The sequence below is a fragment of the Somniosus microcephalus genome, chromosome 4 (genome assembly GCF_052327205.1).
Source record: "Somniosus microcephalus isolate GS21.2 chromosome 4, FLI_Smic_1.0, whole genome shotgun sequence".
NCBI lineage: Eukaryota > Metazoa > Chordata > Chondrichthyes > Squaliformes > Somniosidae > Somniosus > Somniosus microcephalus.
The window spans coordinates 102,306,728-102,331,528 of NC_140990.1; the positions used below are offsets into that span (position 1 = coordinate 102,306,728).

At 48.9% G+C, this 24,801-nt stretch overlaps 1 protein-coding gene and 1 pseudogene across 1 annotated transcript; one reads left to right on the forward strand and one right to left on the reverse strand.

Moving 5' to 3' along the window:
• The window catches only part of LOC147119615 (uncharacterized), a 78,593-nt pseudogene that overhangs the window by 9,940 nt on the left and 43,852 nt on the right, over positions 1-24,801 (reverse strand).
• Positions 18,419-24,739, forward strand: LOC147119616 (uncharacterized). The gene is made up of 2 exons (XM_085985178.1): positions 18,419-18,740; positions 23,196-24,739. Exons 1-2 carry the CDS (start codon positions 18,664-18,666, stop codon positions 24,571-24,573), a joined length of 1,455 nt encoding a protein of 484 aa, XP_085841304.1. The 5' UTR covers positions 18,419-18,663; the 3' UTR covers positions 24,574-24,739.

The window sequence follows — 24,801 nt, forward strand, 5'->3', positions numbered from 1 at the left end:
TTATATTAGGATAGTTGAAGTCCCAATTATCGCTACTCTATAGTTCTTGCACCTCTCTGTAAATTTCCTGCAAATTTGCTCCTCTATATCCTTCCCACGAGTTGGTGGCCTATCGAATACACCTAGTACTGTAATGGCACCTCTAATGTTTCTGAACTCTAACCAAATAGATTGTGTCCTTGACCCCTTCAGGACATGCTTTCTCTCCAGCACTGTAATATTCTCCTTAATCAATACTGCCACACCACCTCCTATCTTTCTTTCCCTATCTTTCCTGAACACCTTATATCCATGAATATTTAGTACCCAATCCTGCCCTTTTTTGAGCCAGGTCTCCGTTATCGCCACGAAACTATATTTCCATGTGGCTATCTGCACCTGCAGCTCACTAACCTTATTTACAACGCTTCGTGCATTTACACACATGCACTTTAAACCTATCTTAGACCTTCTTGTATTCTCTCTTAGTCTGACCCCACCTATTACCTTACTCTGTCTTACTATAATGCTATCTGTCTCTCCCAATCATTTTTATCTCCTTTCTAATGCTACATCCTGGTGCCCATCCCCCTGCCAAATTAGTTTAAACTCTCCCCAACAGCACTCACAACCCGACCCCCCCGCCCTCCCCACCCTCCCCACACCCCTCCCCCCCAAGTGAAGATACTGGTCTTGGCTCTGTTGAGGTGCAACCTGTCTGGCCTGTACAGGTCCCACCTACCCCAGAACCAGTCCCAATGTCCCAGGAATCAAAAACCCTCCCTCCTGCACCATCGCTCCAGCCACGCATCCAACTGCTCTATCCTTTGATTTCTATACTCACTAGCACGTGGCACTAGGAGTCATCCAGAGATTACTACCTTTGAAGTCCTGCTTTTTAATCTCTTTCCCAGCTCCCTAAAATCTGCCCGCAGGACCTCATCCCTCTTACTACCTACGTTGCTGGTACCGATATGGACCATGGCTTCTGGGTGTTCACCCTCGGAATGTCCTGCAGCCGCTCGGTGACATCATTGACTCTGGCACCAGGGAGGCAACATACCACCTTGGAATTACGTCTGTGGCCGCTGAAACCCCTGTCTGTTCCCCTAACTATCGAATCTCCTATCACTGTTGCTTTCCCGAACTTCCTCCTCCCCCCTTGTACATAGAAACTTAGAAGCTAGGAGCAGGAGTAGGCATTCAGCCCCTCAAGCCTGCTCCACCATTCAATGAGATCATGGCTGATCATCCAAATTCAGTACCCTGTCCCTGCCTTCTCCCCATATCCCTTGATCCCTTTAGCCTTAAGAAATATATCTAACTCCTTCTTGAATATATTTAATGAACTGGCCTCAACTGCCTTCTGTGGTAGAGAATTCCACAGGTTCACCACTCTCTGGGTGAAGAAATTCCTCCTCATCTCTGTCCTAAATGGCTTACCCCTTATCTTTAGACTGTGACCCCTGGTTCTGGACTCCCCCACCATCGGGAACACCCTTCCTGCATCTAGTCTGTCTAGTCCTGTTAGAATTTTATAAGTTTCAATGAGATCCCCTCTCATTCTTCTAAACTCCAGCGAGTATAAGCCCAGTCGACCCAATCTCTCCTCATACATCATTCCTGCCATCCCAGGTATCAGTCTGGTGAATCTTTGCTGCACTCCCTCCATGGCAAGAACATCCTTCCTCAGATAAGCCACCCATGGTGCCACCAGCTGAGCCACCCGTGGTGCCATGGACTTGGCCCTGGCTGTACTCCCCAGAGGAACCATCGCCCTCACCCGTATTCAGTAACTTTGTTTGATAATGCCCCTGTGAAGTGGCTTTGGATGTTTTATGATAAAGGTGCTGTATAAATGCAAGTTGTTGTTGTTTGATGTTATTAAATGGCCCTGGATTTGGTGTTGCCTTGTAAGTGGTCCCTTGATTTGGTGTCACTGTCTAAGTGGTCCTTGGATTTGGTGTCACTATGTAAGTGGTCCCTGGGTTTGGTGTTGCAGTGTAAGTGGTTCCTGGATTTGGAGTCACAATGTAAGTGGTCCCTGGGTTTGGTGTCACAGTGTAAGTAGCCCCTGGATTTGCTGTCAGTGTAAGTGGCCCCTGGATTTGGTGTCACAGTGTAAATTGTTCCTCGGTTTTATGTCACAGCATGAGTGGTCCCTGGATTTATTTGCCTCTGTCCCAATATCTCCATATTTGTCTCTGTATCTCCAAGTTTGTTTGATAATGCTCCTGTGAAGTATCTTGGGACCCTTTATTGTGTTAAATGTGCTATAGAAATACAAGTTTATGTTGTTGTTGGATGTTATTAACAACAGAATCCAACCACTGCTGTCACTTGTGAACTCGCTGGTGAGTCAACTGGCTGGATTCCCGATTAAATCCGTCCCCACACAAAAAACAAGTGAACGGTCTCTCCCCTGTGGGAGTACGTTGCTGATGATTCAGCAGATCCCTTGTGCTTTAAAGCTCTTCTCACAGTCAGATCAGTTGAAAAAACAAAAGCAACATACTGCGGATGCTGGAAATCTGAAATCAAAACAGAATTTGCTGGAAATACTCAGCAGATCAGGCAGCATCTGCGGAGAGAGAAACAGAGTTAACGTTTCAGGTCGATGACCTTTTGTCAGAACATTTAAAAGGCCTCTTATCAGTATGAACAAGTTGATCTGAAGTGAGGTTGGTTGAACGAGTGCATCCCTTCCCACACACGGAGCAGGTAAAAGGAATTTTCAGAGGGTTGAGGGGCTGGAGGAGGTTACAGAGATAGGGAGGGGCGAGGCTATGGAGGGATTTGAATACAAGGATGAGAATTTTTAACTGGAGGATGTGGTAAAACACCCCAAGGTGCTTCACAGGAACGTTAACAAACAAAATGTGTCACTGAGCCACATAAGAGGATGTTCGGACAGACGACCAAAAGCTTGGTCGAAGAGGTAGGTTTTAAGGAGAGTCTTAAACGAGGAGAGAGTGGCAGAGAGGTTTAGGGAGGGAATTCCAGAGCTTAGGGCCTCGGCAGCTGAAGGCATGGCCGCCAATGGTGGAGCAATTAAAAGCGGGGATGCTCAAGAGACCAGAATCGGAGGTGCGCAGATATCTCTGAGGGTTGCAGGTCAGAAGAGATTTGGATGAGCTGAAGTTTCTGGAGGGGTGAAGACAGGAGGCCGGCCAGGAGGGCATTGGAATAGTGGAGTCTGGAGGTAACAGAGCCATAGCTGAGGGTTTCAGCAGCAGATGGGCTGAAGCAGGAATGACGATGGTCGATGTTTGGTAGGAAAATTGAGGAGAAGCGAATATAAACGAAATGATACAATTTTAGTGGGGGTGCAGGAGCAGAGAGACCTGGGAGTGTATGTACACAAATCTTTGAAGGTGGTACGACAAGTTGAGAAGGCTGTTAAAGAAGCCTATGAGATCTTAAACATTATAAGTAGAGGCATAGAGTACAAAAGCAAGGAAGTTAGGCCAAACATTTATAAAACACTGGTTAACCCTCAGCTGGAATATTTTATTCAATTCTGGGCATCACAATTTAGGAAGGACGTCAAGATCTCAGAGAGGGTGCAGAAGAGATTTACTAGAATGGTACTAGGGATGAGGGACTTCAGTTATGTGGAGAGACTCGAGAATGTAAGAATTAGGAGCAGGAGTAGGCCACATGGTCCCTTGAGCCTGTTCCACCTTTCGGTAAGATCATGGTTGATGTTTGACTTCAACTACACTTTCCTGCCCGATCTCCATATCCCTTGATTCCCCTCGAGCCCAAAAATCTATCGATCTCAGTCTTGAATATACTCAACGAGAAGCTGGGGTTGTTCTTAGAGCAGAGAAGGTTACAAGGAGATTTAATAGAGGTGTTCAAAATCATGAAGGGTTTTGATACAATAAATAAGTAGAAACTGTTTCCAGTGGCAGAAGGGTCGGTAACTAGTGGACAGATTTAAGGTAATTGGCAAAAGAGCCAGAGGCGACATGAGGGATAAAACATTACACAGCGAGTTGCTATGATCAGGAAAGCACTGCCTGAAAGGGCGGTGGAAACAGACTCGATAATAACTTTCAATAGGGAATTGGATAAATACTTGAAGGGAAAATATTTACAGGGCTATGGGGAAAGAGCAGGGGTGTGGCACTAATTGGATCACTCTACCAGAGAGTCAGCACAGGCAGGACGGGCCGAGTTACCTCCTTCTGAGCTGTGTCTTTCTCTGATCCTATGACGTGTCAGCTTCATGCGATTTAAGAAGCATCTCAGGGTTTGTGTCAAATTTTGTTTGATAACGCTCCTGTGAAGCACCTTTGGGATGTCTTACCACATCCTCGATTTTAAAATTGTCAACCTTGTTTTCAAATCCCTCCACAGCCTCGCCCCTCCCTACCTCTGACACCCTCTGAAAATTCCTTTTACCTGCTCCGTGTGTGGGAAGGGATTCACTTGTTCAACCAACCTCACTTCACATCAACTTGTTCATACTGATAAGAGACCTTTTAAATGTTCTGATGAAAGGTCATTGACCTGAAACGTTAACTTTGTTTCTCTCTCCACAGATGCTGCCTGACCTGCTGAGTATTTCCAGCAATTTCTGTTTTGATTTCAGTTTTCCAGCATCCGTAGTATGTTGCTTTTGTTTTAACTGATCTGACTGTGAGAAGAGCTTTAAAGCCCACGAGATCTGCTGAATCAGCAGCAACGTACTCCCACAGGGGAGAGACCGTTCACTTCGTTTGTGTGTGGGGAGGGATTTCATCGGGAATCCAGCCAGTTGACTCACCAGCAAGTTCACAAATAATAGCAGTGGTTGGATTCTGTTGTTAACAACAACATAAACTTGTATTTATATAGCACCTTTAACACGATAAAAGGTCCTAAGACACTTCGCAGGAGCATTATCACACAAACTTTGACACAGAGACAAATATGGAGATATTAGGACAGAGGTAAATAAATCGAGGGACCACTTACACTGTGACATAAAACCGAGGAACTATTACATTGTGATACTAAATCCAGGGACCACTTACACTGAGACACCAAATCCAGGGACCACTTACACTGCAACACCAAATCAAGGGACTACTTACACAGGGACACCAAATCCAGGACCACTTACACTGGGACACCAAATCCAGGGACCACTTATACGGTGACACCAAACCTAGGGACCACTTATACGGTGACACCAAACCTAGGGACCACTTACATTGTAACACCAAATCCAGGGGTCACTTACGCTGTGACACCAAATCCAGGGACCACTTACAGCATGACACCAAATCCAGGAACCACTTACATTGCAACACCTAACCCAGGGACCACTTACACTGCAACACCAACCCAGGGACCACTTACACTGCAACACCAAATCCAGGGACCACTTACACTGCAACACCAACCCAGGGACCACTTACACAGTGACACTAAATCAAGGGATCACTTACACGGCAACACCCAATCCAGGGCCATTTAATAACATCCAACAACAACGAAAACTAGCCTTAATCATAAAACATCCTAAGCCACTTCACAGGGGCATTATCAAACAAAGTTACTGAATATGGGTGAGGGCGATGATTCCTCTGGGGAGTACAGCCAGGGCCAAGTCCGTGGCATCACAGGTGGCTCAGCTGTACAAAGTGGGAGGAGGAAGATCAGGAAATCAACAGTGATAGGAGATTCGATAGTTAGGGGAACAGACAGGGGTTTCTGCAGCCACAGACATAATTCCAAGATGGTATGTTCCCTCACTGGTGCCTGTTAGATCCGTGATTCTGAGGGTATGATGTTTTCAATAACCACACGGATGCTGTAACTTAACGATAAACAGGTATTTACTGGAGGAGAGTAGTCTCAAGACTGGGGGTACAGAGGCATGCGCAAGGCTTATATACAGGTGTGGTCACTGCCGGTACTACAGTATACAGGAGCTGTAAAAGTAATTCTGTCTTAAAGGCACATACACTACAATTCCTCCCCTTTTAGATTAGTAGTATCCCTAATATTCAAATAACAATTAACACTTTAACATGTACATTAAACAACAATAGTCCATTTATAGATTCAGTCTTTGGGGCGGCTTCCTGACCCTTTCGGGATAGCGCCTTTCCTGATGTTCTTGTTCTTGGTGCAGAGGTGATTCTGACCCCTTTTCATCGGGTAGTTCATCGGGTTCCACTGCTACTGGTTCTGAGGTAGATGCTACTGGTATGTCGGGTTCATCCCCAGGTACTCGAGACATGGGGTTGACGTGTTCCTGTGACGCTAAGATCTGATCAACGTGGCATCTCACAATGTTCTCCCCGACATCCACTGTGTACATTAATGGCCCCTGCCTTGTGCATATCGTTCCGGGTTGCCATTTCTCTGTTCGATAGTCACGGGCCAAGACTGGTTGTCCGACATTGAAGCTCCTTGTCGGCTTCTCATTGATGTGCTGGAATTGTTTGTCCTCAACATTTCTTCGCACTTTTGGTCTGAGCAAGTCCAGACGAGATCTCAACCTTCGGTTAAAGAACATCATGGCCGGGGTCTGGTTGGTAACTGCATGTGTCGCGTTTCGGTAGGCTAATAAGAAATTGTCCATCTTATGCTGTAGTGGAATTTCATCGTCGCACATGGCCTTTATCGCCTTCTTAAAGGTTTGTACGAACCTCTCAGCCAATCCATTTGTGGCTGGATGATACGGGGCGGATGTATAATGCCTTACCCCATTCCTCCTCATAAATTTTTGAAACTCTTCGGACACGAACTGTGGTCCATTATCAGAGCAAATCTGCTCTGGCAAACCGTTTCTGGCAAATATGGTCCGTAGGACTGCAATCGTTTTCTCTGTAGTGGTTGAGGACATTTTTATCACCTCAGGCCACTTCGAATGAGCATCCACTGCTATTAAGAACATTGAGTCCATGAATGGACCAGCGAAATCAATATGCACCCGTGGCCATGGAGAGGAGGGCCACTCCCATGGGTGTAGAGGGGCATGTGGTGGTGCATTTTGGACCTTCTGGCATCCTAAGCAGCTCTTAGTTAGGTCTTCGATTTGTTGATCGATTCCCGGCCACCACACATAAGCCCTAGCAAGGCTTTTCATTTTCACTCCCCCCAGATGACCTTCATGTAGCTCATATAGCACTCTCTCCCTTAACCTGGGTGGAATCACCACTCTGGATCCACACATCACTGACCCCTGGCATACTGACAGCTGTTCTCTTCTGGATGAGAATGCTGGCAACAGTGAGTTGCCATGTGTTGGCCATCCCCTCACCGTCAATTCATATACCCGAGACAGCATCCGATCATTGCGGGTCTCCTCTATATCCGCGTTCGTTACTGGCAATCGTTCAATTATTGACGAATAAAATATCTCGATAGGGTCCACTGCTGGTGCTTCCTCCACGGTAGGCAGTGACAGGCGCGATAGCCTATCAGCGTTCCCATGCTGTTTCATGCCTTTATATTCTATTTCATATTGATTCGCCCCTAGAAACAGGGACCATCTTTGTAACCGTTGTGCAGTCATCACTAGAACGCCCTTCTTAGGATTAAAGATGGAGACAAGTGGTTGGTGGTCAGTCAGCAAGGTGAACTTCTGCCCATGCAGATAGTGGTTGAATTTTTTTACTCCCCATACTAGGCTGAGGGCCTCCCTGTCAATCTGGGCGTAGTTGCGCTCGGCTGAGGTTAGTGACCGAGACGCAAAGGCTACTGGCCTCTCCAACCCATCTGGGAATTTGTGCGACAGCACCGCTCCAATACCATAGGTTGATGCATCACATGCCAAACGAATTGGTAGTGCTGGGTTGAAATGGGCCAACACCTCTTTTGATGTGATCAATTCTTTACACTTCTGGAAAGCTCGTCTACATTCATCATTCCACTTCCATGGCACCCCTGTTTGCAGTAGGGTGTTCAGTGGGTGTAATACCGTGGACAAATTTGGTAAGAACTTGTGGTAGTAGTTTACCAGCCCAAGGAACGACCTCAGTTGTGACACATTTTCCAGTGCTGGAGCCTTGACTACTGCCTCAATCTTTTCAGGGGACTTATGTAACCCCTCTTCATCGATGATGTGGCCACAATACGAGATCTGTTGCTGGAAAAACTCGCACTTGTGGCAATTAGCTCGTAGCCCATACTCCTTTAATCTGGTGAGCACCTTCTCCAAGTTGGCGAGATGATCACTGTCATTTTCGCCCGTGACCAAGATGTCGTCCAAATAACACTGGGTCCCTGGAATCCCTTGCAGGACTTGATCCATTGCTCTTTGCCAGATAGCCGGAGCCGAGGCTACCCCGAGCACCAGCCGGTTGTATTGATAGAGACCTTTATGAGTGTTAATCGTAAGGTATTGTTTCGAAGCTTCTTCTACCTCCATTTGCAAGTACGCCTGGGCTAGATCAATTTTGGTGAAGCGTTTACCTCCAGATAGCGAGGCGAAAATATCCTCAATTCGTGGAAGCGGATATTGTACTGTGTGAAGGACTGGGTTCACTGTCACCTTAAAATCCCCACAGATGCGGACCTTCTTTGGTTCCCCAGGCGTATTACTCAACGACCTCTTCATTACAGGAACGATGGGTGTAGCCCACTCGCTCCAGTCCACTTTGGACAGTACTCCTGAACGTTCCAACCCTTCCAGCTCTGCTTCGACAGCTGGTCTGATCGCATAAGGCACTGGTCTGGCCTTAAGAAACTTTGGGCTTGCATTTTCCTCTATTTTAATCGTTGCTGTTATGCCTTTTAGTGTTCCTAGTCCCTCCTAGAACACTTATTTTGCGTCAGTTAGCATTTTTGACAGTCGTCCAGGTGTGACATCGTCATCCTTTTTGGCCTCAACTTTCAGTGCCTGTATGGAATGCCAATCTAGTTGTATCTTCCGGATCCATTCACGTCCTAGCAGTGGTGATCCTCCATCTGGCAATACATATATATCCATTTTAGGTATTTCCTGGCCTTTATACATCACTTTCACCCTTATTTTTCCTTTGGGGTAGACTTTTTGCCCGTATACGTCTTCAAGACAATCTCTGTAGCTTATGTGAAAATAGCCGCTTGTAGTCCATTTGGTTTATGACTGTTAGGGCTGATCCTGTGAATTCCATTTTCACTTGGACTCTATCTATCTTGAGTGTAACCCAGATAGTCTGGTGATCCTCCATTTTGGTTACCTTATGTAGTTTCAGACAACCCAGCTCCTTGCTTCCGGAGTCTGTGTCACTTTTCTGTTCGTCTGAACCACTGACCATCACCTGGTGTACCTTTTTGTACTTCTCCTGTGGAGATTTCTTACTGTTGGTTTTCTTCCTAGACCTGCAGACTCTTGCTATGTGTCCTGCTTTTCCACACTGTCTGCACACTAGGTCCTTGAACCAACAATCCCTCTGGTCATGTGTTGTTCTGCCACAGCGATAGCACTTCCCTGTTCCATAGGACATTTCATTGGTGCTATATTCTTGCGGTCTCCGTTGTATCTCTGCAGCGCCCCTTGCGGCTGCTTCGTGTGATACTGCCATACTGAAAGCCTTGTCCAGCATAAGATCCTTTTCTGATAGAAGCCGTTTCTGGGTTCCTTCACTTTGTAGCCCACACACAAACTTGTCCCTTAATGTATCTGCTAGTCCCGCTCCAAACTGGCAGTGTTTCGATAGCTTGTGCAGTTCCGTTAGGTACTCAGCATTGCTTTCGTCTTTGTGTTGGTTCCTTTTATGGAACTTAAATCATTCTGCTATCAGCAGCGGTGTGGGGTTTAAGTGGTCCTGTAGGATTTCTACTATGCTTTCAAAATTCTTGTTCACCGGCTTCTCTGGGGTTATTAGATTTCGCAGTAACCCATAAGTTTTTGCACCCATGGAATTTAACAAAACCAGTGCTTTACTAGCATCTGGCACTTCATTCGCCCTGCAGTACACCTCAATACGTTCCACATATGTCGCCCAATCTTCGACTTCATTGTTGAACGTAGAGATACTGCCACTCTTCGGCATCCCTGGGTGTGATTTAACTGTCAAAAATGGTGTCTCCCGCGCTTCCCCTTCTTCTCTGCTGGCACAAAATGGCATCTCCCGCGCTTTCCTTCCTTCCCGTGCTCGCCCTTCTTCTCCGCTGCGGCTTCTAAAAATGGCGTCTCCCGCACTCTTCCTTCTTCTCCGCGGCTCAATGGCATCTCCCGTGCTCTCCCTTCTTCTCCCCGCGGACACTGTTCAGCCCTTGAGCCCTGGCTGTGCTCTGCGCATTCTTTTTTTTTTTTCTCGATGCCGCTCGGTCCTGAACCCGGCTGTTGCTTTACCCTCTCTCTCTCTGGTTTGTTTTTTTTGTTTTTTTTTTCTCTCGACGCCACTCGGTTTTCAACCCCCCGGCTGCGGCCTGTGCGCTTCACCCTCTGTCTTACCCCGTCGACGCTGCTCGGCTTTCTCTCCGCCGTCGGTCGGCTCCAGCCGCCGCTGTCCGGGAAGGGTCTGCGCTGGACCTGTCGTCAGTCTCTTGCTGATCGTCGTGGCTGGGGAACCAAGGCTGGCTCTCCACAGCTTCCCCTGCGATGTTCACTCTCTGCCGGACGGCTGGGCGGTTGCTCGTGGTCGACGCCCGTGTTCCTGGCCTCGACTTCTTACACCGCCCTCCCGGAGCAAATCCTCGAAGGGAAATGCAGAGTTGCAGGTAGATTCGAATCGACACTCGTCGCCACTTTTAGATCCGTGATTCAGAGAGTATGATGTTTTCAATAACCACACGGATGCTGTAACTTAACGATAAACAGGTATTTACTGGAGGAGGGTAGTCTCAAGACTGGGGGTACAGAGGCATGCGCAAGGCTTATATACAGGTGTGGCCACTGCCGGTACTACAGTATACAGGAGCTGTAAAAGTAGTTCTGTCTTAAAGGCACATACACTACAGTGCCAGAGTCAAGGGTGTCACTGAGCAGCAGCAGGACATTCTGAGGGGGGAGGGCAAACAGCCAGAGGCCGTGGTCCATGTCGATATCAACGACATTGGTAGAAAGAGGGATGAGGTCCTGCAGGCAGATTTTAGGGAGTTGGGAAAGAGATTAAAAAGCAGGACTTCAAAGGTAGTAATCTCTGGATTACTCCCGGTGCCATGAACTAGTGAGTATACAAATTGGAGGATAGAGCAGATGAATGCATGGCTGGAGCGGTGGTGCAGGAGGGAGGGTTTTAGATTCCTGGGACATTGGGACTGGTTCTGAGGAGCTGCGACCTGTACAGGCCGGACAGGTTGCACCTCAACAGAGCCATGACCAATATCCTCATGTGGGCGGGGTTGCTAGTGCTGTTGGGGAGAGTTTAAACTAATTTGGCAGGGGGATGGACACCAGGCTGTAGCATTAGAAAGGAGAAACAAATGATTGGGAGAGACAGATAGCATTATAGTAAGACAGAGTAAGGTAATAGGTAGGATCAGATTAAGAGAGAATACAAGAAGGTCTAAGATAGGTTTACAGTGCATGTGCGTACAAAGTGTGGTAAATAATGTTGGTGAGCTGCAGGCGCAGATAGCCACATCGGAATATGATGTTGTGCTGATAACGGAAACCTGGCTCAATAATGGGCAGGATTGGATACTAAATATTCATGGATATTAGGTGTTCAGGAAAGATAGGGAGGGAAAGAAAGGAGATGGGGTGGCAGTATTGATTAAGGAGATTACAGTGCTGGAGAGAGAGCATGTCCTGTTGGTGTCAAGGACAGAATCTATTTGGTTAGAATTGAGAAACATTAGAGGTGCCATTACAGTACGAGGTGTATTAGAGAGGCCACCAACTCGTGGGAAGGATATAGAGGAGCAAATTTGCAGGAAATTTACAGAGAGGTGCAAGATCTATAGAGTAGCGATAATTGGGACTTCAACGATCCTAATATTGACTCGATAGTAATAGTGTAAAGGGCAGAGTGGGGGAAGAATTTCTGAAGTGTGTGCAGGAGAACTTTCTTCATCAGTACGTTTCCGGCCCAACGAGCAACAAGACATTGCTGGATCTGGTTCTGGGGAATGAGGTGGATCAAGTGGACAAGTGTCAATAGGGGAACATTAGGGAAGAGTGATAATAGTATCATAAGTTTCAGGTTAGCTATGGAAAAGAACAAACATAGAAATATAGGAGCAGGAGTAGGCCATTCGGCCCCTCGAGCCTGCTCCGCCATTCAATGAGATCAGGGCTGATCATCCAAACTCAGTACCCTGTCCCTGCCTTCTCCCCATATCACTTGATCCCTTTAGCCTTACGAAATATATCTAACTCCTTCTTGAATATATTTAATGAATTGGCCTCCACTGCCTTCTGTGGTAGAGAATTCCACAGGTTCACCACTCTCTGGGTGAAGAAATTCCTCCTCATCTCTGTCCTAAATGGCTTACCCCTTATCCTTAGACTGTGACCCCTGGTTCTGGACTCCCCGGCCATCGGGAACATCCTTCCTGCATCAAGTCTGTCTAGTCCTGTTAGAATTTTATAAGTTTCAATGAGATCCCCTCTCATTCTTCTAAACTCCAGCGAGTATAAGCCCAATCGACCCAATCTCTCCTCATACGTCATTCCTGCCATCCCAGGTATCAGTCTGGTGAATCTTCACTGCACTCCCTCCATGGCAAGAACATCCTTCCTCAGTTAAGGCGACCAAAAATGCACACAATACTCAAGGTGTGGTCTCACCAAGGCCCTGTACAACTGCAGCAAGACATCCTTGTTCCTGTACTCGAACCCTCTCGCTACGAAGGCCAACATACCATTTGCCTTCTTAACCGCCTGCTGCACCTGCATGCTTACCTTCAGCGACTGGTGCACAAGGACACCCAGGTCTCATTGCACTTCCCCTTCCCCAATCCTGTCACTGTTTTCCGAGTGCTCTGCTATTACATCTTTTATAATGGACTCTAGCATTTTCCCCACTATTGATGTCAAGCTTACCGGTCTATAATTCCCCATTTTCTCTGTACCACCTTTTTTGAATAGTGGGGTAACAAGGAGCAATCTAGAGTAAAAATACTTAAATGGAGGAGCGCCAATTTCAGTTAGTTGAGAATGGATCTGGCCCGGGTAAATTGCAATCAAAGATTGGCAGGCAACGGGCTGTGCCTTTAAAGAGGAGCTGGTTTGGGTACATTCCTATGATTCCAAATAAAGCCAGAGCTCCCTGGATGACAAAAGAGATAGAAAAGACAAGAAAAAAAGAATTGCATTGATATAGCGAGTGTGCTGCCCACTGATGTAAGAAATCATACAACACCAGGTTATAGTCCAACAGCTTTATTTGAAATCACAAGCTTTCGGAGCGCTGCTCCTTCATCAGGTGAAGTGGAGAGATGCATAAAAACACAGCTTATGTAGTCAGAGAATAATGTCAGATGTTTACAGGTATTCTTTCTAACTGCCATTTATCACACCTCGGCAGAGAGATAATCACAGCAATCAAAGGTGTAAATGGTGTCCAAACAGGTCAGTCAGGAAAACATTACATCAAAGAACAATGAGGTGGGGTCACAAGGGGTCAAATGTTGCAGATGCTGGGGTCTGTATGAAAAACAGAAAAACAGAGAAAAAACATTTTTTTGCTGGAAATCACAGCAGGTCTGGCTGCATCTGTGTGGAGAGAACAAGCCAACGACGACTCGAGTCTGGATGACCCTACGTCAGGTGGGGTTACATGTAGCGTGACATGAACCCAAGGTCCCGGCTGAGGCCGTCCTCATGGGTGCGGAGCTTGGCTATCAGTTTCTGCTCGACGATTTTGCGTTGTCATGTGTCTTGAAGGCCGCCTTGGAGAATGCTTACCCGAAGATCAGAGGCCGCTACCTCGAAACTGAGATGGAGTCCATGTTCTCAGCCTGTGCTCAGGACACAGCAGACCAGCTACGAGACACCACCAAACAGACAAGGCAACGGAACTACGCTGCCTACATGCACACCAAGAACAGGAAGCTTGAGAAACTCGGCATCACCAACAGCAGCAACTAAGTCTCCCCCCGGTACCGCGGTTGAAACCACAGGGAAGTCCATCGTCAACCTGTCTGACCACACCCTTCAACTAGACGAAATTGAAGTTCTCAGCCGAGGGCTCAATTTCTGCTGCACCACCAAAATGGACCCCATCGGTCTCGCGGCAGACACAGAGGAATTCATCAGGAGAATGAGGCTCCGGGAATTCTTCCACAAATCCCAAGGTTTGTCTCTTGCTGTTTGTGGTCTACATTAATGACTTGGATATGAATGTAAAAGGTATGATCAGTAAGTTCGCGGATGATACAAAAATTGGTAGGGTGGTAAATAGCGAGGAGGGTAGCCTCAGTCTGCAGGACGATATAGATGGGTTGGTCAGATGGGCGGAACAGTGGCAAATGGAATTTAACCCAGAAAAGTGCGAGGTGATGCACTTTGGGGGGACTAACAAGGCAAGGGAATACACAATGAATGGTAAGACCCTAGGCAAGACGGAGGGGCAGAGGGATCTGGGTGTGCAAGTACACAGATCCCTGAAGGCGGCGGAACAGGTGGATGAGGTGGTAAAAAAGGCATATGGGATACTTGCCTTCATTAGCCGAGGCATAGAATATAAGAGCAAGGAGGTTATGATGGAGCTGTATAAAACACTGGTTAGGCCACAGCTGGAATACTGTGTGCAGTTCTGGTCGCCACACTACAGGAAGGATGTGATCGCTTTGGAGAGGGTGCAGAGGAGATTCACCAGGATGTTACCAGGGCTGGAGCGCTTCAGCTATGAAGAAAGACTGGGCAGATTGGGTTTGTTTTCCTTGGAGCAGAGGAGGCTGAGGGGGGACATGATTGAGGTGTACAAAATTATGAGGGGCATAGATAGGATGGATACTGAGGAGCTTTTTCCCTTAGTAGAAGGGTCAATAACTAGGGGGCATAGATTCAAGGTAAAGGGCGGGAGGTTTAGAGGGGATTTGAGAAAGAACTTTTTCACCCAGAGGGTGGTTGGAGTCTGGAACTCACTGCCTGAAAGGGTTGTGGAGGCAGGAACGCTCACAACATTTAAGAAGCATTTGGATGAGCACTTGAAATGCCATAACATACAAGGCTACGGACCAAATGCTGGAATATGGGATTAGATTAGACAGGGCGTGATGGCCGGCACGGACACGATGGGCCGAAGGGCCGCTATCCGTGCTGTATAACTCTATGACTCTATGACTCTAAGGTGTCAGCAGCGAACCCAATGAGACAATCAATGATCCGGACCAGCAGACAGAGGGATCCGCAGTGCAGCAACCGAAGAAGAAAGAGTTAAATTGGACCCCTCTGGAGGGTCACTGCCCTAAGCTTGACATGTATGCTCAAGCTGTCAGGAGATGCATCAACGCCAGATTCATCAGCCGCACTCACAAGACAGTCCAGAATGTCACCTGAGCACAACGCAACGCCATCCACGCTCTCAAGACCAACCGCAACATTGTCATCAAACCAGCAGACAAAGGAGGAGCCATCGTCATACAGAACAGAACAGACTATTGCAAAGAAGCATACCGACAACTGGACAACCAGGAACACTACAGACAGTTACCCGCAGACCCAACCAAAGAACACACCCGCCAACTCAACAGACTGATCAAGACCTTCGATCCAGACCTTCAAAGCATCCTACACGCTCTCATCCCACGTACTCCCCGCATGGGAGACTTCTACTGCCTCCCAAAGATACACAAAGCCAACACACCCGGACATCCTATCATATCAGGCAACGGAACCCTGTGTGAGAACCTCTCTGTATACGTCGAGGGCATCCTGAAACCCATCGTACAGGGAACCCCCAGATTCTGTCGTGACACTACAGACTTCTTACAGAAACTCAGCACCCATGGACCAGTTGAACCAGGAACACTCCTCGCCACGATGGACGTCTCGGCACTCTACACCAGTATCCCCCACGATGACGGCATCGCTGCGACAGCCTCTGTACTCAACACCAACAACAGCCAATCTCCAGACGCCATCCTACAACTCATCCGCTTCATCCTTGACCACAATGTCTTCACCTTCGACAACCAGTTCTTTACCCAAACACACAGAACAGCTATGGGGACCAAATTCACACCGCAATACACCAACATCTTCATGCACAAGTTTGAGCTAGACTTCTGCGCTGCACAGGACCTCCAACCAATGCTATACACCAGATACATCAACGACATTTTCTTCCTATGGACCCACGGCGAAGAATCACTGAAAAGACTACACGATAACATCAGCAAGTTCCATCCCACCATCAAACTCACCATGGACTACTCAGAATCGGTTTCATTCTTGGACACACGAATCTCCATCAAAGACGGGCACCTCAGCACTTCACTCTACTGCAAGCCCACGGACAAACCCACGATGCTCCACTTCTCCAGCTTCCACCCTAACCACGTTAAAGAAACCATCCCCTATGGACAAGCCCTGCGAATACACAGGATCTGCTCAGACGAGGAGGAACGCAATGGACACCTACAGATGCTGAAAGACACCCTCGTAAGAACGGGATATGACGCTCGACTCGTTGATCGACAGTTCCGACGGGCCACAGCGAAAAATCGCATAGACGTCCTCAGAAGACAAACACGGGACACAACCAACAGAGTACCCTTCGTCGTCCAGTACTTCCCCGGAGCGGAGAAACTACGCCATGTTCTTCGCAGCCTTCAACATGTCATCGATGACGACGAACACCTCGCTAAGGCCATCCCCACGCCTCCACTACTCGCCTTCAAACAGCCACCTAACCTCAAACAGACCATCGCTCGCAGCAAATTACCCAGCTTTCAGGAGAACAGTGACCACGACACCACACAACCCTGTCACGGCAAGCTCTGCAAGACATGCCAGATCATCAACACAGATACCATCATCACACATGAGGACACCACCCACCAGGGACATGGTACATACTCATGTGACTCGGCCAACGTTGTCTACCTCATACGTTGCAGGAAAGGATGCCCCAGAGCATGGTACATCGGCGAGACCATGCAGACACGGCGACAACGGATGAACGGACACCGCGCAACAATCACCAGGCAGGAGTGTTCCCTCCCAGTTGGGGAACACTTCAGCAGTCAAGGACATTCAGCCTCCGATCTTCGGGTAAGCATTCTCCAAGGCGGCCTTGGAGACACACAACGCAAAATCGTCGAGCAGAAACTGATAGCCAAGTTCCGCACCCATGAGGACGGCCTCAACCGGGATCTTGGGTTCATGTCATGCTACATGTAATCCCACCTGACGTAGGGTCATCAAGACTCGAGTCGTCGTTGGCTTGTTCTCTCCACACAGATGCAGCCAGACCTGCTGTGATTTCCAGCAAAAAAATGTTTTTTGTCTGTTTTTCTGTTTTTCATACAGACCCCAGCATCTGCAACATTTGACCCCTTGTGACCCCACCTCATTGTTCTTTGATGTAATGTTTTCCTGACTGACCTGTTTGGACACCATTTACACCTTTGATTGCTGTGATTATCTCTCTGCCGAGGTGTGATAAATGGCAGTTAGAAAGAATACCTGTAAACATCTGACATTATTCTCTGACTATATAAGCTGTGTTTTTATGCATCTCTCCACTTCACCTGATGAAGGAGCAGCGCTCCGAAAGCTTGTGATTTCAAATAAAGCTGTTGGACTATAACCTGGTGTTGTGTGATTTCTTACATTTGTCCACCCCAGTCCAACACCGGCATCTCCACACCCTGCCCACTGAGAAGGCGAACTAGGTGAGAAATGATATAAGTTAGAGTAAGAAAAGGCCCAAACAAGGAACAGTCGGTAACAGAACATCAATTAGTCTCCTCTGATCATGGAGAAATCAAATATTTGCCAAACTGTGTGTTTGAAACGAAGCTGATTTATTCACCGGCAGCACGGTGGCATAGTGGTTAGCACTGTTGCCTCACAGCGCCAGGGACCCGGGTTCGAATCCGGCCTCGGGCGACTGTCTGTGTGGAGTTTGCACATTCTCCCCGGGTGCTCCGGTTTCCTCCCACAGTCCAAAGATGTGCGGGTTAAGTTGATTGGCTATGATAAATTGACCCTTAGTGTTAGGGGGATTAAATACGTGGGGTTACAGGGATAGGGTGGGATATGTGTTGGTGTTGGGGTTACGGGGATCGGGTGGGATATGTGTAGGCGCAGGCTCGATGGGCTGAAATGGCCTCTATCTGCACTGTGGGGTTTCTGTGATTCTGTGAATATTTATACAGAATATTCATCTTCAACCCAGGTATAGGGGTTACTAAGATCAGTAGAAACAAACTCTAACTGCCAGAATGAACATGGTTCAGTGCTGCAAACTGAACAGTAAATCCTGTTCTATTCACGAATGCGGCCTTTCAATGGCGGGGCTTTTACCCAGCATTCCCCGCGTGGCGAATGTGCCGCACCCAAACTACAGGAGCCCAGTGCGCAGGCGCGTAAACGACTGGGTTAGGAGCATGCGCGCTGCGTGTAATTCGAGAGTGAGAGCGCGAAGAGTGACAGCTCCGGTTAATCGATAAGATGCGGCACGAAGCAGCGGAGTAATGGACCGGCGGGTGGGCGCGGAGGCTTCGTAAACAACTGCTGTAGGCCGCAAACCCTGAATAATAATCCGAAGGTCCCACGTTTGCAGCATCGGGGCTCCTCCCGGTCACAGGCCCAGGATAACGGTCGCCATCTTGATTCAGTGAGCAGCAAAGCGCATGCGCCGATACCTTCGTGAGGAACAAAGAGTGGGCGGGGCTTCCGTGTCTGTTCCCAACCGGGTCCCAGTGGCCGTGTGAGTAAATCATTGACTCAGTTATTTGATTCAGACTCTCCACACTTCGCATTTCTCACCATCTCTCCTGAACGCGCCGGGAAAAGCAGAACATACGGTGAACACCCCACACAATTGTAACAGAAGAGTCCCAGAGCTGGGCCCCCTTGTACAGTCCCAGGATAGGAGTCCCAAGGTGAGAATCCCCATGTACAGTCACAGGGTTGGAATCCCCATGTGTAGTCCCAGGGTTAGAATCCCCATTTACAGTCCCAGGGTTGGAATCCCCATGTACAGTCCCAGGGCTGGAATCCCCATGTGTAGTCCCAGGGTTAGAATCCCCATGTACAGTCACAGGGTTGGAATCCCCATGTAAAGTCCCAGGGCTGGAATCCCCCTGTACAGTCCCAGGGTTGGAATCCCCATGTACAGTCCCAGGGTTGGAATCCCAATGTACAGTCCCAGGGTTGGAATCCCCATGTACAGTCCCAGGGTTAGAATCCCCATGTACAGTCCCAGGGTTAGAATCCCCATGTACAGTCCCAGGGTTAGAATCCTCATGTACAGTCCCAGGGTTGGAATCCCCATGTACAGTCCCAGGATTGGAATCCTCATGTATAGTCCCAGGGTTGGAATCCCCATGTACAGTCCCAGGGTTGGAATCTCCATGTACAGTCCCAGGGTTAGAATCCCCATGTACAGTCCCAGGGTTGGAATCCCCATGTACAGTCCCAGGGTTAGAATCCCTCAGCAACACCGAGTGCGGTTATCAGGGCCTGAGTCAGAGCCGGTGGATGTGTGGCCAGGACCCCAGCACCATTAACCCCAGGGTGCAGCGCCTCCCCCAGACAAGAAACACAACAACTTGCATTTATACAGCAGAGGGAACAATTCAGAGCCTGTTAGCGTCAGGGTGGGCGGTGGATGTGGAACTCGGTCCCTGGCCTGTGTAGGGCTTTCTTGTTGCATCAGTTTGAGCTGGAGTGGAGAGGGGGGAGAAGCTGCTGGGTTTAACCCCCAGTACTTCTGAGCCCAGTGGGACCCAACAATTTCCAATGTGAGACTGTGAAGGTGATGCGCTATCAATTACTCATAAAAGACTGAGAGTTAGAAGAGTAACCAAAGGCTTTTATTAACAACAGAATGGAGGTCTGCCTCGCGTGGTCGACCGGTCCATGATACTAAGGGCTGGGGAGCAGTCACCTTTATACTAGGACCTGTGGGAGGAGTCAGCCGAGGCATGTCCAGGCATGTACACAGTGGAATACAAACAGGACAAACAGGAATACAAACAGTGGTTTACCACATTCACCCCTTGTTTAAAATTGAGTCCGGCGGGGTGAAGTGTATTAAAAGTTAGTGTATTGGAGTCTCTCCGGAGGTCTTGTCTGCCGCTGTGATCTGCGTGGCGACGGCAGGGGTAGTGAAGTTTCCGGCGTCAAGTCCAGCGTAGGCTGTGGCACAGGCGTGTCATCCTCGTAGATGTCGAGCGGGTCGCGGGGCCCAGGCCTGCCGTCTGCTGGGGCTGGATATCGGATCGTGGGGGGGGGTGGTAGTGGATAGTGGGTTACTGCGGCCCCCGAGGGTGCAAGGTCTCTTATGGAGACTGTGTCCTCCCGCCCGTCCGGGTATGCGATGTAAGCATACTGGGGGTTGGCGTGGAGGAGGTCGACCCTCTCGACCAGGGGGTCCGTTTTATGGGTCCTCACGTGTCTTCTCAGTAGGACCGGCCCTGGGGATGTCAGCCATGGCGGTAGCGATGTCCCCGATGTGGACTTCCTTGGGAAGACAAACATTTTCTCATGAGGGGTGGCGTTAGTGGCAGTGCAGAGCAGTGACCGAATAGAGTGGAGCGCATCGGGGAGCACATCCTGCCAGCGGGAGGTTGGAAGGCCCCTAGACTTTAAGGCTAGCAGGACGGCCTTCCAAACTGTCGCATTTTCTCTTTCCACCTGTCCGTTCCCCCGGGGGTTGTAACTGGTGGTCCTGCTTGTGGCAATACCCCTAGTTAGCAGGTACTGACGGAGTTCGTCGCTCATAAACGATGAGCCCCGGTCGCTATGGATATAGCTGGGGAAGCCGAACAGGGTGAAGAGGTTGTTCAGACATTTAATGACCGTGGCACTGGTCATGTCCGGGCAGGGGAAGGCGAACGGGAAACGGGAGTACTCATCAATAATATTGAGGAAGTACACATTGCGGTCGGAGGAGGGGAGAGGCCCTTTAAAATCGACGCTCAGGCGCTCGAAGGGGCGAGTGGCTTTTATCAGGTGGGCCCTGTCTGGTCTATAAAAGTGCGGTTTGCACTCAGCGCAGACTTGGCAGTTCCTGGTCATGGTCCTGACCTCCTCAATAGAGTAAGGCAGGTTGCGGGCCTTGATGAAGTGGAAGAACCTGGTGACCCCCGGGTGGCAGAGGTCATTGTGGAGGGCCCGCAGTCTATCGATCTGCGCGCTGGAGCAGGTGCCACGCGATAGCGCATCCGGGGGTTCATTTAGCTTCCCGGGCCGGTACAAGATCTCGTAGTTGTAGGTGGAAAGTTCGATTCTCCACCTCAAGATCTTGTCATTTTTGATTTTGCCCCTCTGCTTGTTGTTAAACATAAAAGCAACTGAACGCTGGTCAGTGAGCAGGGTAAATCGTTTTCCGGCCAGGTAGTGCCTCCAATGACGCACAGCCTCCACAATCGCCTGGGCCTCCTTCTCAACAGCGGAGTGTCTGGTCGCCGGGCCTTGGAGGGTTCGTGAAAAGAAGGCCACGGGTCTCCCCGCCTGATTGAGGGTAGCGGCCAGGGCAAAGTCGGACGCATCGCTTTCCACCTGGAAGGGGATGGATTCGTCCACTGCGTGCATGGTGGCTTTGGCAATGTCCTCCTTGATACGGTGGAAGGCTAAGCGGGCCTCTGCCGTCAAGGGAAAAGAGGTGGACTTGATCAGCGGACGGGCCTTGTCCGCATAGTAGGGGACCCACTGGGCGTAATAGGAGAAAAACCCTAGGCACCTCTTCAGGGCCTTGAGGCAGTGGGGCAGTGGAAGTTCCATAAGGGGACGCATCCGGTCGGGGTCGGGGCCGATGACTCCGTGTTCCACAACACAGCCAAGGATGGCGAGGCGGTTTGTGCGGAATATGCACTTCTCCTTGTTATATGTCAGGTTTAGGAGTTGATTCCCAGGTTGTTGTTTACGACTCCCCAGGAGGTGCCTGGCGTACACTTCGTTCACTGGGCGCATGTACTGGTCCTTGAGGAGCTTGATAGCGTCCGCGTACGAGGTCGCGTCTTGGATGACCGAGTACACTCGGTGGTTCACTTTGGAGGTCAGGACATCCAGTTTGTCCTCGTCCGATTTGATTGCTTCGGAGGCGGTCAGGAATTTTTTGAAACACTTAAGCCAGTGAGTAAACTTGGTGGATGAGTCCGCCTCCCGATGATCTAAGTCCAGGCATGCTGGTGTGAGGATCTTCTCCATTATAAAAATGTTGTTAATAAAATTGATGCGCTATCAATTACTCATAAAAGACTGAGAGTTAGAAGAGTAACCAAAGGCTTTTATTAACAACAGAATGGAGGTCTGCCTCGCGTGGTCGACCGGTCCATGATACTAAGGGCTGGGGAGCAGTCACCTTTATACTAGGACCTGTGGGAGGAGTCAGCCGAGGCATGTCCAGGCATGTACACAGTGGAATACAAACAGGACAAACAGGAATACAAACAGTGGTTTACCACAGAAGGGATGTGGATTCTAGGGGAGATTAAGTTGCTAAACAGACACTGTCCGTACAGTGTAAAAGATTATCGTTTTAGGAACAAGTATTTCTGTAGAGGCTTTCAATCCATTTTTTATATACACATTTTTTTAATTCATTCGACGTGGGTGTCACTGGCAAAGCCAGCATATATTGCCAGTCCCCAGTTGCCCGTTGAGAAGGTGATGCTGGGCCTTCTTGAACCTCTGCAGTCCATGTGGTAAAGGTACTCTCAGAATGTGGTTAGGTGAGGAGTTCCAGGATTTTCACCCAGCGACGATGTAGGAACGGCGATATATGCCCAAGTCAGGATACTGTGTGACTTGGATGGGAACTGGGAGGTGATGGTGTTACCATGCACCTGCTGCCCTTGTCCTTCTAGGTGGTGGAGGTCGCGTGTTTGGGAGGGTCTGTCAAAGTTCTAGTCGAGTTGCAGATGTATAAAGTCGCTCTCCTTTACCCCTCCCTCTCCCACCTCACTCTCTCTCCTCCCATAGAGGCCAGAGTCTTGTGTAGGCCCAGACCGGGTGGTGGGTTCCCTTCCCTGAAGGACATTAGTGAAGCAGTTGGGTTTTTACGACAATCTGGCAGCTTTCATGGTCACTTTTTTCTCGTGCCGGCCCCACAAATTCCCAGATTCATTCAGCTCAATTTCACAACCTGCCTTTGTGTTTTTGTGGGTTCTCTCTCACCCTCCCCTCCCCTTTTTCCTGTTTTGAATTCATTTTACAGGGTATTAGAAGTGGAGGATTTGCAGACTGAAAATTCAAACCAAACATCACTTCAGGATCTGACAGAGTCACTCGATTCATCAGGAGCTTTGAGCGTGGAAGCGGAAAGCAACGTTCAGAGCGGGGAGAAACCGTACACGTGCTCTGTGTGTGGACGAGGCTTCAGCCGATCCTCTGTCCTGTCGATACACCAGCGCATTCACACCGGGGAGAGGCCATTCACCTGCTCCGAGTGTGGGAAGGGATTCACTCAGTCATCCAACCTGCTGACACACCAGCGAGTTCACACTGATGATAGACCTTTTAAATGTTCTGACTGTGAGAAGAGATTTAAAAGCAAACAGCCCCTGCTGACACACCAGCGAGTTCACACTGGGGAGAGGCCATTCACCTGCTCCGAGTGTGGGAAGGGATTCACTCAGTCATCCAGCCTGCTGACACACCAGCGAGTTCACACTGGGGAGAGGCCGTTCACCTGCTCTGAGTGTGGGAAGGGATTCACGTGTTCATCCGACCTTCTGAAACACCAGCGAGTTCACACCGGGGAGAGGCCGTTCACCTGCTCTGAGTGTGGGAAGGGATTTACTCGGTCATCCAGCCTGCTGACACACCAGCGAGTTCACACTGATGATAGACCTTTTAAATGTTCTGACTGTGAGAAGAGATTTAAAAGCAAAAATAATCTGCTGATACACCAGCGAGTTCACACTGGGGAGAGACCGTTCACCTGCTCTGAGTGTGGAAAGGGATTCATTAATTTATCCAACCTGCTGACACACCAGCGAGTTCACACTGGGGAGAGGCCATTCACCTGCTCTGAGTGTGGGAAGGGATTCACTAATTTATCCAACCTGCTGACACACCAGCGAGTTCACACTGGGGAGAGGCCGTTCACCTGCTCCGAGTGTGGGAAGGGATTCACTCAGTCATCAAACCTGCTAAGCCATCAGCGAGTTCACACTGATAGACCTTTGAAATGTTCTGACTGTGAGAAGAGATTTAAAAACAATAAGGATCTGCTGAAACACCAGCGAGTTCACACTGGGGAGAGACCGTTCACCTGCTCCGAGTGTGGGAAGGGATTCACTCAGTCATATGACCTGCTGAGACACCAGCGCGTTCACACTGGGGAGAGACCGTTCACCTGCTCCGAGTGTGGGAAGGGATTCACTCAGTCATCCGACCTGCTGAAACACCAGCGAGTTCACACCGAGAGGCCATTCACCTGCTCCGAGTGTGGGAAGGGATTCACTCAGTCATCCGACCTGCTGAAACACCAGCGAGTTCACACTGGGGAGAGGCCATTCACCTGCTCCGAGTGTGGGAGGGGATTCACTCGGTCATCCCACCTGCTAAGACACCAGCGAGTTCACAAGTGACTGCAGAGTTTGGATTCTGATGTTTTTGCTGCTGTTAATTACATCCCGGACTGAATTGTGTTCATTCTGACAGTTGAGGTTTGTTTCTGCTGATGTTAATAACCCCTGTAACTTGGCTGAAGTTTAATATTCTGGATATATGCCAAATAAATCCCTTTGTTTTAAACACATTGTTGTGGATTTCTGTCGTTCCCACCTGAGTGTTTAGCATCACCTGGCTGTAGCTCA

What these genes read in the sequence shown, in the direction of transcription:
- LOC147119616 (XM_085985178.1), top strand. Translation starts at nt 18,664, where the DNA reads ATGCGCCGATACCTTCGTGAGGAACAAAGAGTGGGCGGGGCTTCCGTG. An exon ending in AACCGGGTCCCAGTGGCCGT is followed by an intron (nt 18,741 to 23,195) that starts GTGAGTAAATCA and finishes TTCATTTTACAG; the next exon opens with GGTATTAGAAGTGGAGGATT.